The 16,548-nt window shown below is 41.7% G+C and overlaps 2 protein-coding genes across 2 annotated transcripts; one reads left to right on the top strand and one right to left on the bottom strand.

Annotated features, from left to right (window-relative positions):
• Positions 1–1,365: 1,365 nt before the first annotated feature.
• ttc36 (tetratricopeptide repeat domain 36) lies at positions 1,366–3,182 on the top strand. Its single transcript, XM_041941359.1, has 3 exons — positions 1,366–1,503; positions 1,731–1,919; positions 2,900–3,182. The coding sequence occupies exons 1-3, from the start codon at positions 1,398–1,400 to the stop codon at positions 3,163–3,165; spliced, it is 561 nt and encodes a 186-aa protein (XP_041797293.1). The 5' UTR covers positions 1,366–1,397; the 3' UTR covers positions 3,166–3,182.
• Positions 3,183–4,034: 852 nt separating this feature from the next.
• On the bottom strand, positions 4,035–8,251 carry LOC121609636 (F-box only protein 40). The gene is made up of 4 exons (XM_041941319.1): positions 8,217–8,251; positions 7,905–7,961; positions 5,879–7,744; positions 4,035–4,217 (listed from the first exon to the last, which is right to left on the bottom strand). The coding sequence occupies exons 2-4, from the start codon at positions 7,905–7,907 to the stop codon at positions 4,035–4,037; spliced, it is 2,052 nt and encodes a 683-aa protein (XP_041797253.1). The 5' UTR covers positions 7,908–7,961; positions 8,217–8,251.
• Between the last annotated feature and the right edge of the window lie 8,297 nt (positions 8,252–16,548).

Here is a 16,548-nt window from a genome sequence, read left to right as displayed (position 1 = left end):
ATCCTGCTGCTGAGTTGCTCCATCCACTGCAGCCTTCCTCCACTGTCTGTGGCAAACTGCTGCTGGCCATTTGCCTCTGGTTTCTGGTACTGAGTTTTCTCTCATTTTTATCTGTCTGACCCAGTGGTGCATAAACTATTTAGTTCTTTTATTGAAGAAGAAATAGCAAAACACTCAACTGTGTGTAAAAGTCCTGAAAATGCTGCCTAACGCACTGCAGAATAATGGCCTCTGAGTGGCCTGTGAGTCTCATAATATCTGCTTAACCAGATTATTATTACTTATGCATCAGTTTGTGAACACCGCAGCGTTTTACTGTTGATGTTCTCATGTACTGTTGAGTATATTTATCTCATGACAATAAATCATACATTTGTAGCCTCATTGCATAACATGAATTTGTAAAGTAACAAGTGGAGAAAAAGTATTCAATTTTCCTCTGACCTGTAGTGAACTACCGGTACAAAGTACAGTTGTAACAAGAAAATATAAAATACCTCAATTTTCCTTCCCTTCTCTTCTTCTGTGTGAAGTTGCAACCGATCTTGCAGATGACTGGTACGGTGAGTAGCCAATGAAATTCTGGAAAATGCCGATATGCCACTTCAGTGGTTTTTTACAACTTTTGGTTTAAAGTGGTCAATAAATGACCTCAATATAAGGATGTGTAGCCAAAACATACATATAAATACCTTAAATATGAATATAGATGGCCAAAATGTAGATTTCATGAACATAAATATTGATATTATCGATGATGTACAAAGTTTTAGGTGTTCTATTATCTCAGGTGGCTTGAAAAAAATATATATAGCAACTGTAAATGGGGCAAAAAAAATCTCCCCAGGGGCGCATCCCCCCAGATCCCTTAGCTTTGGGCTAAGCCTCGAATGTTACAGCTTCTGGCTGTTTATTGGATAAACAGCTAAATTACAAACCCACCACAGTGCACATGAACGTCTCAGCTTCTCAGTTTCAGAGATTTTGCATCAATGTCACGTGTACAATGAAGTTCAGGCGGAGTCTGTTAAACTCAAACAAAGATACATTTATTTTCTTATTATCTGTTAAATACAAATCCCATTGTGCTAAAACGCTTTCATCACTGTGCGCTGAGCAGAAACCATAGGATAGAATATGTTTGAGAAGATTTCCTTCCTTTTGCCCTTCTAACAGCAGCTCTGCAGCGTGCACTTATCCCTGGTCTGCATTTTTTAGTTAACCAAATACAGATGTGCTCACTGCAGGCAAAGTCCACCTCTGCTGCCGCCCCCTTCTTTGATTGGTCGATGGAAACAGAAGTTAGGGGGGATGGATTCTCTACTCAGTTGTAATTTAGGTGTCATGATTTTCCTGTTTTGCCGTCTTTTCCTGCTTTCTTCACAGACACCGGCAAGATGGCCTCGGCACATGACAGAGCTGTACTCCAGGCTATATTCAACCCCAGCAGCCCCTTTGGAGACATTCCCGGCCTGAACCAAGAGGAGGAATTAATTGATGATGGTGAGCATTTGCCTCCGACTTGATACGTCTCTACATATCATGTCACGGCTTTTTACGTTTATCATTTCACAGCATATTGAATTTATTTGAACGCATCCTGCACTAAAAAAAAAACATGACATTTTAATCCAAGTTGAGTTCTGGGTGACATTTCTGTGTTTTTCTTGCCACGGTACCTGTCAATTGAGTTTGAGTGCTTTTTCAACCTGTTTATCTCCCCCTGCCAGACAGTGGCTTTGACACAGAGCTGCTGAAGCAAGTGAAAGAGCTGGAGATGCAGGGTGTCTCGGCAGCAGAGGCTGGGGATTTGCAAGCCGCACTTCAACTGTTCAGCCAGGCAATCCAGATCCTGCCTCAGCGAGCCTCAGCCTATAACAACAGGGCACAGGCCCTGCGGCTGCTGGGGAACACAGCAGGTACATGCCACAAATTCAATAAGAACCCTTTCCAGTCACCACGGTGTGCTGACATATCAGGCTGTTGAGTCTGAGGCCAGCGTGACACCACATCAGACCTTTGTCTATCTGATGCACTGTCAACAGTGCTACAGTACATGCTCTGAAGTAACCTTGTTATAGTTACGTTTACCTGCTGTCTGTCACAAGGGGGCATACACAGGGGTTGTATACACTGGATGTACAGAATGACAGGGATTTTAGCATTTTAGTCATATTTTAAATGTCTAAAGGTTTAAGAATCCCTTCTGTGCTTCAATGAAACAACAAGTGTCCCTGCCTTTAATAGATTCAGTGTTTTATAAAGGAAATATTGCCGTTACATAAATGACAGATGTAGCCAGTTTATTTTTTCATTTTTGTGTATTGGATTATTAAACCTCTTTGGCTCGTGTGACGATTGCTGCGGTGTTTTAATGCTGCCAGGAGATCACGTTGTCAATCACGCCATGCACCCAATACTGTAGCATCTTTTTACGTGCATTGTGCGTTTCTAAAACTGGAGTTTGTATTCATAGCCTGTGCTTTTCAATTTGAATGTGAGCTGATGCCAGCTGATGCTGACTAACAAGATCTTCCGAATATTCCCAACAAAACACCTACATGTGCATTTAAATGAATATGCAGGAAATGTGAAATGAACTGAGCGTATGCTGAATCACCGCTGTGTTGCAGAGCAGCAAAATAGCACTGTAGTACTGTATGCATCAGAAAATGTCATTGTTTATCACTTGAACATAGTAGACGAATTAAGATTACACATAATGCATCTGAGACTGCTGTATTTTATGTAACTTATGAAAAGCACATTCAGTTATTGTTAGCATGATAACATATGATAGTGAATATTGCAGTGGACTGACTTTAAACCCACACTGAGTATGCTGAAAATCAACTTTCCAGACATGCGTGTGCCTCACAGCGCTCTTTTCTCCTCTCAGGAGCGCTGGAGGACCTGGACCGAGCCATATCTCTGAGCGGCGGCACTGGGCGAACTGCCTGCCAGGGGCTGGTGCAGCGAGGCCTTTTACGGAGACTGGCGTGCCGGGATGATGAAGCCAGAACAGATTTTGAGAAAGCAGCCGCACTTGGAAGTGAATTCGCCAAACAGCAGGCTGTTGTTCTTAATCCGTATGCGGCCCTGTGCAACAAAATGCTGACAGAGATGATCAACAAACTGCGCAACCCAGTGTCGGACATTAAGTAATTGTTACTTTTATACATTTTCTGTTTGTTTATGTGGTTAATAAAACATTTTTGGCAAATTGTCTCCCTTTTATGCCACTGGCTGTGCTGCTGTAAAATAAATGAGGCCAGATGCAGGTCAGATTTATTACACAGTATATAGTTTGAGTGACATGCATAGATGACAGTCGTTTCAGTTTCCCTAACAAAGGCAGTCTAAATTAGAAACAAAGCATGCACTGCTGTGTTCAGTCTAATATGACACAGGACGTGATCTCATGTTCAGCATTCAAACATCAAACTTGTTTTTTGCGGTACTTCAGCTTCTCTCCAGTAGATGTCAGTCTTGTCTTGTTGCAGCGAGACGGAAATAATGCTTTTCACCACAAGAATGAACAAATATGGAACAAACAACACTCGTGGGCTCAGTATGGCAAACAAAAGCAAGTGAACTGATATTACAGAGTATGAGGCCCTCTCTCAAACACCGCATCAGGAAATTTGTGCATCTATTGTCCTCGGAGGGATTACTGAAGTTTCATCTTCTCTCAATAAACACTGAATAGATAAATCTATTTGAAGCATTTTGCCGACTTACTGCACAATTGAAATGATTTGAGGGGATGTTAGAAGAAATAGAGGTTGAGTAAATCACATCACAATTTTCAGAAATTGCAGTTTAAGCCGAAGTGAATCCTCATACTACATATACAGTATGTGTCTGCAGGGCTTCAGAGCACTCTTTGCCCTCTGTCTCTGTACTGTAGCTCTATATGCAGAGGCTTCATCCACTTCACAGTTTTCTGGGTGCATACATATCACATCTGAGCAATTCTAAACACGGCATCGCTCGTGTTGTGGGCCGCCCACTGAGCTCAGGGACCATGAGCATTATCTTTTATGCTTTACTTGTGCATATTTGTCTCTGAGCTCTCCCAGGCAGGCCAAAGCCATGGGCTCGGTGCGCTCCCGTCTCGTGTAGAAGGAACACGTTCTCAGGTGATCTGACATGGAGGGAGTGTTGCTGAAGCTCCATCTGTCCACAGCGGAAAACAGAGAGCTGAACTCCCAAACCTGTAAAACACACACAAAGCAAAGTAGGTGTAGGAAGCTGCTGCCACGGCATCTACCAACTGTCCTGCAGCTTTAGCCATGAGGATACATTTATGTTTGATATCCAAGGAATCTAGATCAGAGGGTATTTTTATCACATGTCCAGGGCATGGTGTTATTTCTGTATCTATCCACTACAAATTTATACAAATTATTATGCCCTTCAGTGGGGAGCAAATACCCAGCTGTCGCCAGGCAGTCTTATCAACACCTTGTTTCCATGAATGATCACATATCTGACTTGTTATGGTAGCACTGTGTTTACTGGCAGCGAGGCCTCAGGTCATTCCACATCACTGATATCATCAGCATGCTCTTTGTCCCATGACCACTGCAGCACAGAGATAGTCAACGTAAGAATACACTGAACTTATACCACCTTTATTACCTCCAGCTGAGAGGTCTGTTTTTTATATAGGTTGGTTTGTTTGTTCGTCGTCAGGATATCTGAAAACTACTGAGCAGATTGGGACAAGAATTGGTGGAGAGTTGGTCCAAATTAAAGGAAACACTGATTTGTTTAGCAAAATCATTCATCAGTTTGTTGCTCATAAATGTGAAAAAGAAAGAAAAGAAACACCTTCTTTCAAATATTCCTCATTTCACAACAGATGTTTCAACCTGATTAATATCTGCCATTTTACATTGTACAATCCTACTACAAATGTCATTTTCACCAAGTGTGCCTGATGTGATAATTTGACATAAACTACCAAAAATATTCTGCTATATTGTGCAGTTGCAACCAAAATTAGATGACATGCAATCATCTACTTCAAGAAATCGTGTAGATCTGATGGCACTTCATGTATCGATTGCACTGCAGAAACATGATGAATTCAAATGGCCGTAGCTCAGTGGTCATGACTCTGAAACACTTAAAATGTCATCCTAACTGTGCTCATAATTCCAGAGCGGATTTAGATAATCTCTAAAAATCAAAGCAGCTGCAGGCATTTTAAGGCTCAGACCACAAGACCACTAGGCGTCCCTGCGGCCTTGTGGTCTAAGCCATGGGGTCTAAGGTCTAGCTTAGTGGTCTATGCAAACACAGCATCCCCGATTTGAATCCAGCTGTTGCATGTGATACCCCTCAATCCTATTTAAGGGGAAAATCATGGTAGCTAGGTAGCATCAGGTTGTCTAAGACCACAGGATTTTTTTTTTTCAGGTCTAGATCCAGATCCATTTTTTTGCCTCCTGCAGAGCTGCTGTGTTTTGCTGCAACACAATATGATAGTTAAGCTCAGCTGTTTAGTTGCATTTGTTTGGACACCGAAGTCAGCAAGGAAAACAAAACAGCCTTCTCCCAAACACGATTGCAATTCAGTTTTCTAATACTGTGAGAGACGACTGTGGAGAGTCTGGAGGCTGTTCAGGCTTCTGCATTCAGCAGCTGTCATGCTGCATGAATGACTGACATTTCTAACGACATATAGCAGAATGGTGTCAGATATTAGAGGGAACTGATATAGAAGTTTGACCGTGTGTGTACAAGGTTGAGATCAAAATAATACTGTAAATGAGATGGAATAGTAAACAAATGCATAAATCTAATCAAGCAATGAGCCCAGAATAATACATTTCGTTTTAAGAAATTGAAAAATCTTAAAGATACTTGCTTTCTTTCGACATTTCCAGGAGCTTCCCCCGTGGGAATATGTCTTCTTCTCCCACTTGAGTGAGACCATCCCTCTCTCCTGCAACAACGTGGCGCACACCTCTCTCATCAGATGGGAGACCTGGGACAGCTGAGATAATGTAAAACTGTCAAGGTACCTAGCAATGTGCTGAAGGATCTCCAGGGGCAGGCTGCTCAGGGGATCCAGATTAGGTTTGCCATTTCTCTGAGGGCCCTCACAGAGGGATGAAGGCACTTCTGGCTGGAGGACAAAGGCGCTGACACGTTGGCAGAATTTGATCGTAGCCTGTTGACCTGCAGGGTGAAACCTCGTCTGGGTGAAAGTGCAGCCGAGGTACGCCAAGGGGCAGCGCTGTTGGAACCAGCCGCTCAGAGAGGCCTGTATGTCGGAGTGCACATTCCTGAAGTGAGAGCGGTATTCATCTCGGCGAAAGAAGTGGCCGCACATGTAGCTGAAGGCTGAGCTTGTTTTGTTATGTCTTCTAGTAACAGACTCGGCTTCCACGTGGACATAAAGACCACGAGGTTTGTCTGCAGTGACGTCAGCAAGCGATGCGTCTGTTCTGAACGGAGCAGAGGCGAAGTTGTATGTTTGTGTTCCTACATCCACATAAAGACCGTCTATCCCCACGCTCTCTGAGATGAAATGTCCTTTCAGTTCCTTTTCCAGGGAGCACAGGAGCGTGGCGCTAATCTCGTCACACTTCGGAAGGTCCTCGACTGACACGTCCAAATCCGCGGTGTCAACACTCTGGTGCGTGGTCTTGGCCTTGTGTGCGGGGTCCTTCAAGTGATGACGCTTCGCTCGATAGCTGGTAGGAACGTTGAATGTGCGGACCGTTTCGACCTCGATGGGCTCCAGATTCCCGTAAACAAAATCCTTTTCTCTCGGAGTGCAAGCAGCAAGCTGGCCGAAGTTAATCAACATCGCCCCGTTGTGCACCAGATACATGTTGTATTCAGCGATGTTGACTTCCCTGCCTAACCTCTCAAGGACCCCGTCTTGCCATGGCGCAAGGCCAGTTGTACCATTCATGCTCGAAGAAGCAGCAGCACTCTCGTGGCTCGGCTGTGAGTCTCTTGTCTCCTTCTGACAGTTTGATGATTCTGGCTCTTCCCCTTCCATTCCCTTTTCCTCCATCTGATCCAGGTTTTTGACAGTTTGCTTGCATCCGCTCATCTCCTTGTTGAATATCTTCTCCCAGGAGTGGTAGTTCTGAATACTATCTACATCCCTGCTCTTTGCCAAAGCATCTCTCTCCTCTTGGCTCAGCTCTTTTTCCTCCGTCCTTGTGCAGCCATTTTCTGTAGATTTTCCACAAACTAAAGAACAGGTTGCTCCCTCTGCAGGACTGTTGACCCCGGCAGAAATATCCTGGAGGGCAGGATCCTCCACCATCAGCTCAGGAAAAACGCTCTTCATTTTGATGGATCCAAACAGCAGCTCTTGGTCCCTGAGAGCCGTAGCAACATCGAGGTTTGCCTCATTTTGAGGGTTTTCTGAAACATTACTGTAGAAAGTCAGATCCGTTTCTGAAACAGGCCAGCGGTTCCAGTCCTGGGAGCAGCAGACCACGCTGGCAGGACAGACCTCCAGGTGTTTGGCCAGCCTGTGGCGCAGCATGGTGAGAGGACAGCCATAGGCCACATTGAGGCAGGGGACCGTCTCATTGGGGCAGAGAAGCTGGTGCTCCTCTTGCTTGCACATATGGAGGATGGCGCCACAGTTTTTACGACACTTGATGACCATGCATGAGACAGAAATCTGCACCGCGACTTGACAGTTGACGCTGTAGCACTTGTCACAATGCTCATGATGGCCCACAGGCATCTTTCTGCTCTTCACCTTCAAAGTGAAATAACACAACAGAGAATAGTCGGCAACGCTTCCTGACCCATACTGAGGCTGATCAAAACATATAACAATAGCTTCAAGTAGTGTTAGAATCATTTTTTGTTAGAATTCTTTAATGCTGATGTCAAACTATGAAAATAAATGCATTTACCATTGTAGAGCATGGACACAATGGTCATCTGAGGAGAGATTCAAGCTGAAAGCACAGCTGGACAACATGGAAAACAACACTGTGCATAAAACACAAACTAACAAGGACAAGTCTGACTGATTCTGAACAGAAAAGTAAAATAGAATAAAATACAGACTTTAAATGCATAATTAATATGCATAACTTTAATTTCAAATATTCTTTTTTAATATCTTTACATACAAAGAGGAACTACATGCTCAGCTCAGCCAAAGACTTTCTAATAACTCTACGTTTCAGTGAAAAGTGAAAGTGAACAGCAGCGTTTCTCACCCTTTGTTCTTCCGAGCCTGTCACCTTGTGTTGCTGGCACCTCTGAGTAACCTCTGCACTGTGTCTGGACATTATAAATGGACACAACAGAGGGGCGGACAGGCCAGTGGGACGGGGCACCATTGTCACACAGCCGTTAAGAGGCAAGGTCAGGTTACAACCCCCACCTCCGCTTTACTGTGAAAGGGTGGTGATAATACCAGTAATCCAAGTTCTCAAAGGTTTTACTACCGTGTGTTCAAATACAACAACATGTTAGTGTGTGCAATACTTCGCCTGCACATACACACACACTGCCAACCCTTTATTCTCCATGACCTGCCATTAAAAGTTTGCATTCCTTTCCAGATTTATAGTAACATTTGGAAATAATTAATTCTGAAGCACTTTCTGAAAAATCTTTAAAATCCTTTTACAGATGAATTTATTTGATTGTTATTCTTTAGACATGAAAAAAGTAAATGATTAATCATAAGTGATTATTTTTTATAGGTGATTATTTGTTCAAAAATGTGCATACAGTTTGATCAGTCTGATCCACGTCCTCCACTAGATGTCAGTCACACACTTTCAAAAACCCACGCAGCTTTTCTCCAGCAGCTGTTTCTGCTGCCAGACAAAATTCACGTCATGGATTAGTGAAATTCTTTGGGGTTACAATATAAGATCAAAAAGGTGTTTTTTTTATGATGCTTTGAAAAAACACAGGTTCATTTAAATTCACCTCAAGCCTGTGCTGTTGATTATGTCCCAAAATGAACTGAAAATTGAGGCAGTTTTAGGATCCATGTGTAATTTTTTAAAGGAATTAGCTGGAGGGAAACTTATCTTCATCAAGTGATGTTTTGATTCAATATAGAAACTGACTCTTTCTCAAAACCCTGTTTCATCTGTGGAACAGGCCCAATAGCTGTCTCTTTTAATTAAATCACCGTTCAGTGGTGTCATAACACAAACCTCTGCTGTTCTACAGCGGTTTTATGGTACACACAGGCCTACAGGAGCCTACAATGTTTGGATGCTATGATTTCAGACTGGAAATCCCACATAGAAAGGTGCACGCCTGTCATTCTGCAGTGTAGTTTGATGTTCATGCCATCTTTTTCATCCACTTGCAAAAATACTGTGTTGTGCAACATAATGGGGTATTGATCCAGTCTAACTAGCATAAAGTAATTACACTCATTTACATTAAAGTGGGCTTAGCTATCATCCCGTTCACTCCCCAACATCACCCCGCAAACACCCCCTGTCACTCACTATCCACCCAGTGTAAAATGTGCTGGATCCACAATCTGCATCTGGGAGCCTTCGTTCAATTTTTCTCCACCTGGCACCGATGGCAATAAACAGCTTATCAGAGGCAGCTGCTTCGCTCTCTATAGGCTCTGCAATCAGCATACATTTAATCAGACAGAGAGAGAGACATGCATAGTGGAGAAGAAAATACTATTTCCAGCCCGTCCTCACCAGAAAAACACCCAGATAGTTCGTCTACGCATGCAGCTTATTGCAACTAACGTTTACATTTAGTCATAGGCAGTGACCTCTAGTGGCCGTAATAATTACAACGGGAGAAAAGGAAGAAGTTAAGTCATGTAGTAGCATGGACGAAGGTAGGGGTGGATGGATGGTGTCATTAATGTCCTTAATTTACGTCACATAACTGAAATTACGTAATTAACGTCCTAATTTTAAACCCAACCTACTAGTTGTATATATGTTTTTGTATGTACTGTAAGTTGTTTTGGGAGTCAGTGGCAATCGACCTGCTCGCTGTTCAGGTATGAGGACGTGTTTCTATTTCAGTGTTTTCTTGCTATATGGGAATACGCTAATTTACTCTCTGGCAGAGAGTTAGATAAGAATCTTGACACGACTCTCATATCTATCCCTTGAATATGAGGCTACAGCCAGCAGCTGCGTAATTAGCTTAGCTTAACATACAGATTGGAGATGGAGGAAAGCTAGCAAGGCTCTGTCCACTTTTCAACCCATCTCAAGCTCACTAATTAAGTCATCTCAAAACCAAAGTAGTTGGTAGTGTTTCAGTTTTTTAGGTTTGACCCAAATTTACATATATATTTTCTATATTATATATTATATATTTCTTTTTGTAATGTGTAACAGAACAATAAAGAACAAACTTCTTCTTTGCTTCTAAATTAATAAAAAATGGAATATTGGTGATTACATTCACCAACATATAAACTGTTCCATCGACAGAAATCTGAAATTCTCGGTCTGACTTTGCTTCTCAAGTTGCATTAACAGATTGCGAAGTAACACGATGTTTAACAGAGCACAGAAGGCTCGTGTTCTAAAATTCTTTTGGACACTCAGCTTGAGTTTTTATACAACCCGGCAGCTCAAAAAGAGGATAATTACAGCTTGTCCATTTTCTGTAGCACGGATTTGGCCAATTCTGAGGCTGTGGGTTAATGATTCATGCAACCACCATGTCATTTAACTCTCATTTAATGTTCTGAAATGTGACTGGACGGCGTTAGATGGCAGAGAAAAAAAGTCAGACCTGATTAATATTCAAGCCATTCAAAAGCTGTCAGTAGACAGCAGGACTGATGAAAGCATCACTGATTTCAAGTTTCATATTGAAGGTTTGCCTGCTTCTATCAACACATTAAGTACTGTGCATCCTCACACGGTCTGCAGAGCTTCCTATGAATCTCACCCAATTCTTATTCCCCCTTATTACCATTCCTCTTGAAGATTGCCCCCATTTGGGGATTTCCATCTAGTTTATTATACCTGGCAAAACATATTAATAAGGCCAAACCACTCGTACGACATAGAGAAAAATGTGCAGCTGCTGAATTTCCAAAGACCTGGGAAACCGTGTTGGTAGTGTGTTCATTACAGACCTCGGCCGAGCAGCGGCCTATAAATAAGCTGCAGCCTGCTATGGAAATGTGTAATGTAAATCCAATCCAAGACGAGCTCAAATACTGTATGAGTTTGAAGTCTGAGTCGACCTGATTGCATGTTTTGGCTCGCACGAAACACACACGAATTAAAACATGAATAGATGTTTAATCTTTTTCCAAGTGCCTCTATGATAATACTCTTTAAGATGAGTCTCAACAGGATCATTTCAAACATACGACTGTATAGACATGTGTATGTATGTTATACAACATATTAGCTGCAACAATTAATCGATTAACAGGAAATTAAAATTGTTTTGAGTCAATATTTAGGACAAAAGAAGAGCCAGATTTCACCTGTTCCAGCTTCTCCAGTAAGAAATGTGTTGCTATCTCTGTCTATATTTTGAGCTCCTACGAAACAAGACATTTAAGGATATTAGATATTAGATAATGGGCTTTTAAGAAAAATTTAAGAATTAATCAAGAAAATAATCAACAAATTCATTAAAAATGAAAAGAATGGTTCCACCCTATAACATATACGTACATGTGAATGTGAGTGAGTAAGTGCATGTTTGTTTGACCAAGCACTGTATCTGCATCATGAGTTCAGTAATGTGTGATGTAGAGTGATGTGAATGTGTCTTGGAAGATTTGCCTTTGGATAAACGAACAAATGTGGAATTTCACATTTTCGCATGTGATGCATTGAATTTCACATTTGAGCTGTCTGAAAACTGTGCACTTAAACCACGTCTCCTTCTTTGTAAAGACTTGTTCTCCTTCTCTGAACATGCCTGCGAATGTACTACATATGGCAATGCTTGAGTTAAAAATGGTCTATTCAACTCTTTTAAACTATAAAGCGTCTCCATCAACTTAAGGCACTGAAGTCTCTTTAACCTGACACTGCAAATTACCTCACAGCTGTAGGAAACATTTAATAGTATGTGCCTTTGGGTGAGTATTATCCTACGAGCCCCGTCTGGATGACATATTGTAGCATATGGTCAGCCAAAAATAGGAGAGAAAATGTAGATACCAAACTTCACACCTAGTTTTCACTTTCTCATTATACAGCCCCCCCTCCTCCCCTCCCATTTAATTAAAAGGGTGTCATACACATTTTCCTTTAAATCCCTCTGCAGTTCAACGCTCCTGCCTCTTGTCAGACCTGACTCACTAAAAACGAGACAGTTTGCTAACCCTGACCAATGAACATGGAAATGTTTATGGGCATTTCAATTTAGCTTCCAGCCTTCCTGCACCTAATATTCTGCTTTTAATTACAAAGACTAATTAAAAGTACCTTGTAATGAAGTCTATGTAGGTTCCCCTCAGGGCGGCATACTTTTGTGTCATTTTGCATCATTCATGGGGAATACACTGAGGAATGACAAAATCTCAAAAAAATCCTAAATGAGATATTTCACTCCACTTGCTTTCGTAATGTCAGGCGCTAATAACTGCTAAGAGAAGAAGGACACAGTGTGGGGGGAGTTTCCAGCACCAAGTCATTTCATGCCCAATATACAGCCGTAATAAATGATAGATCATATAAAATTCATGAAAGTAGTAAAAAAGCTTGTTGTAGACAAGTTAAATAATAAAGTCCACTGAAGCCATTTATCAGCTGTGTCTTGTCCCTGCAGGGGGAACTTTTATAAGCGTAATGTGCACATTCAAAGTCGTCCTTCACACGTACAGTCATGTGGTCTCACATGTGTGAATCTACTGTATGTGGAGGTGTGAAAACAGGCATGAAAAAATATAAAATCTATGAGTTCATCTTTGCCAAAGCTGCACATTTTTTGGCATTTTTGGTAGCTGCCTCGCTGTATGTGCGTATGCATGTGTGTTTTTGTGCAGGTGTGTTACCTCTGTATGCTGTGCATGTGTCTGGGTTTGACAGATTTCTGCCATACAGAAGTCTGGAGCGCATAAAGCTGAACTCGCAGAGAAAAAATATGTCTGCTTTGTTTTAATGCCATAACATAACCATAACATCAAGCAGCGAAAGAAGAGATACAGCCACTGTTACGATATAGTTATTATTGAGTTCAGTAACTCTGACCATGCATTAATGATGCAGACCTGGGGAAGGAAGGACTCCGCAGCAAGCTGAAAGAAGCGCACGTATGACTTATTATTTCCATATGTGATCATGAATACAGTGCGGTCAATTTCTTATCATTGTCATCTGAAGTCATGTCTCTGTCCACAAATTTTAGATTCTTTCTTCTTTCTTTCTCGATTAGAGTCATGAAACTGAACCATACTGTAAATGTTCTGAAATACCAAAACAATCCGCTAAAAGAGGCCAAAAAGCTGCTGAATTTGGTGATTTGGTGTCAGCCGATATATATATATATATATCGGCTGACACCAAATTATATATTTGTATATATATATATATAATAAGACCTGACAAAGGTGTCGGGTACAAAAATGAGCATGACGTGCGACGGTTTGTCGTTTTATCCCTTGTGGTGTATCACAGTGGGCGACAACCAACGCTGCATCTGGGACACCTAACGAGGTCTCAACATGTTGCAAACATTGACCAATGGGAGCACAGAGGGCTCTTCTTTTCAGAATTGTAAACATGGTGAAGCAAGGAGACAACAAGCAGCCAGTGTCATACTCGCCGCTTCGGACGCCATCATTTGTTTACATTCTGGTTCCCTGAGGTCCCTCGTTCCAGATGACATCACGGCATTGTGAAAGACGGCAAGCTGTGATTGGTCAGGGACCCACAAATAGTCTGTCAGGTCCCCCGCCAGAGTCAAAGCAAGAACGCATGAGTTTGTTAATTGCCTCATCTGACACTGATTATCTTAACAGGCAGAATCATATCATATCATGTAGTCTGAATGCGGCATTATATGATGTCATTTGATTCATTGTTCATATAAAATGTTATTAACAGAGCTTTGAATTTAAATGTCTTGTCTGTTTTTGTTTTGCCATTTAAATCCATGCATCACAGTTACTGCCAAATTCAGCGTTCACATTTTCATTACTTAACCAAAACCGGGATGTTGGGTCAACTTTAACCAAGTAGCGATGGCGGTTTAACCGTGTTAGTGAAATGATAAGACATGAGCAGCTGCTGTAGGAATGACCAGCTGAGTGTTGGGTTTGGCACTGTTTGTGCCACACACTCCATCACGGCCACAGGGGCATCATTACTGAGTGAAAATTGGCAGCACAAAAATAATGTTTGAATACTGTATGTGACAGTATGATAATGACTTTGTTTTGGGGGACTGAGTTGCTGCTGTCAGAACTCAAAGATTTTGGGAAATTAAAATGTCTTAGTGGCTGAAAATAGTGTCGTAGTGTCTGTTCAAATAATCCTTTTCTGCTGCGGCTGGAAAATAACTTGGATGACAGACTGTTAATGAGGCTCATTCTGTTAACCAGCACTAAGTAATGTCACTATTGTATAACACGAATCTTAGAGGAGAAGAGAAATGCAAAAATTTGCAGGTGGTGGCACAGTCAAACATCTTCTGAACTTTGGAGCTAAATGTAAAAGTATCTGTTCACAAATCGTTTTTCTTTCAGTTTCTGCCGCTTGTCTGTAATGCATAATTTTATCAGGGACTCACAGAAAAAAGGAAAAAAAAAAAACAGCAGAATGTCACGCAACGGACATTGATAGAGATAATTCCTTGTCATGTTGTGCAGCTAAAATAGCCTCTGTGTGTTTCTGCTGTTGTGGGGCTGAGTGATAAGAAGCAGACGCCGATAAGAGACCTCAGCGGAACCACAGGATGTCACTCCCACCGCTAACCTTGTACTTTCCCAACAAGTTTAGTAATGCACCCCAGAGGTGTGTGTGTGTGTGTGTGTGTGTGTGTGTGTGTGTGTGTGTTCACGTATACATGTTTTGATGTTATCATACTGGATGCACAAATGATACATATGTTGCATTTATAGCATTTTTGTGTTGACTGCTGTACTCAATATGCAGTGGTTATGCATATGCATCATACTGTAAGTTTTTTGTGTTATTGTGTCTCCCACCTCCAACTCCACGGCATAAAAAAAAAAAAAGAAGAAGATGATAGCAGCACAAACTACGGCTTGGAAATTTCCATAAAGTAGGCACATCTCTGTGAAAGAGTCTCAACAAAAACTCAATATTCTGAGTTTCATGGGTATCTCATGGTGGAGAGCTCGATGCACTGCATCTTAAGAAAACCAATGCAAACAGATAAAACACACACGAATTATGAAAACAGGATCACACATAGAACGGCTGCGAGTAGCACAGACCTCAACTGTTTCCACTGGACACTAAAAAGTGATGAACAAGCCAGAACACGGCTGGGGCTGAATTTGGAAATGCCTCCTACAGACTACCAATGAACGCAGTATGAAACTGTTCAGCTGATTGATTTTGCAGTAAGCCAGGCTTAGCCAGCTTCCCATTTTGGAGAGCAGAAGTTAACAATAACACAGCTAATGGCAAACCGCTACGACTGTGTGGCATCCCCTTGTGCTCTAAAAAAAGAGAAATTAGATTGTCATGATTTCCTGAAAGATGAACATTTACCTGAGAGATGGGCGACACCTATCTGATGACTGGAAGGAACCAGATTCACCAGCGTTTTGTCTCATTACCTCACTGTGAATGTAAATGAGTTGGAGCTGCTCCTCCTGGTGTTTCTGCTGCTTTGGAAGCCTAACCTTGTTATCTTTCAATCAAACTGGGAGCCTTTTCATAAAACCTGTTGATTGATGGTATCTGTGATTTATGGTATTTCTGTTGGTTTGTTCATACTGTGAACATTGTTGTGATCAGCGCTTTGCATTGTGGGACACAGACTGCTCTGATGCATACTGCAGATTTTTGACAAACATGCTACATTTCGGCCAAATCAGTACATACTGCTGGTGTAGCAGGTGGTTTCTTGCTTGTTGTCCCATCATTTTCCAAATAGCCAATTTAATTTCATGAGTCAAAAACCATGGCAACAACAAGCATGCCGCAGCCGCGTGCATCACTTTTTAGCATCCCCCGGAAACAGCTGTTGTTTTCATCTGTGCAACCTGCAGCATTTCTGCATTTGGTTGCGTTTCCTGTATTTGCAACTTTTTTTTTTCTTAAGACACAGTGCATTGAGCTCTCAGGGCCACCGTAGTATCTTAGAGAATTATGCTCTGTTTAATGGGTATATATCATTTTACGCTGCCTTTAAAAGCCAAACATGAAGAGTTAATGCAAAAAAAGAAAGCAAGGACAGACGGATGGATTGAAAAGGACTTCCTTAAACACCTGTAATGGATGACTAATGCTATTGATTCAATCTAATTACACATACAGGACTAATAGCTGCACTGCAGCTCCATTAAATTAGAAAAAGTGATGGACAGCAACAGCTGTGTGTTAGCAGCAAACAAGCTCTTCATCTACGTCTGTATTCACATGTACA

Source organism: Chelmon rostratus, chromosome 7 (assembly GCF_017976325.1).
Source record: "Chelmon rostratus isolate fCheRos1 chromosome 7, fCheRos1.pri, whole genome shotgun sequence".
NCBI classification, from domain to species: domain Eukaryota; kingdom Metazoa; phylum Chordata; class Actinopteri; order Chaetodontiformes; family Chaetodontidae; genus Chelmon; species Chelmon rostratus.
The sequence above is the reverse complement of the archived record's forward strand: the minus strand, read 5'-3'. Positions and strand labels throughout refer to the sequence as shown.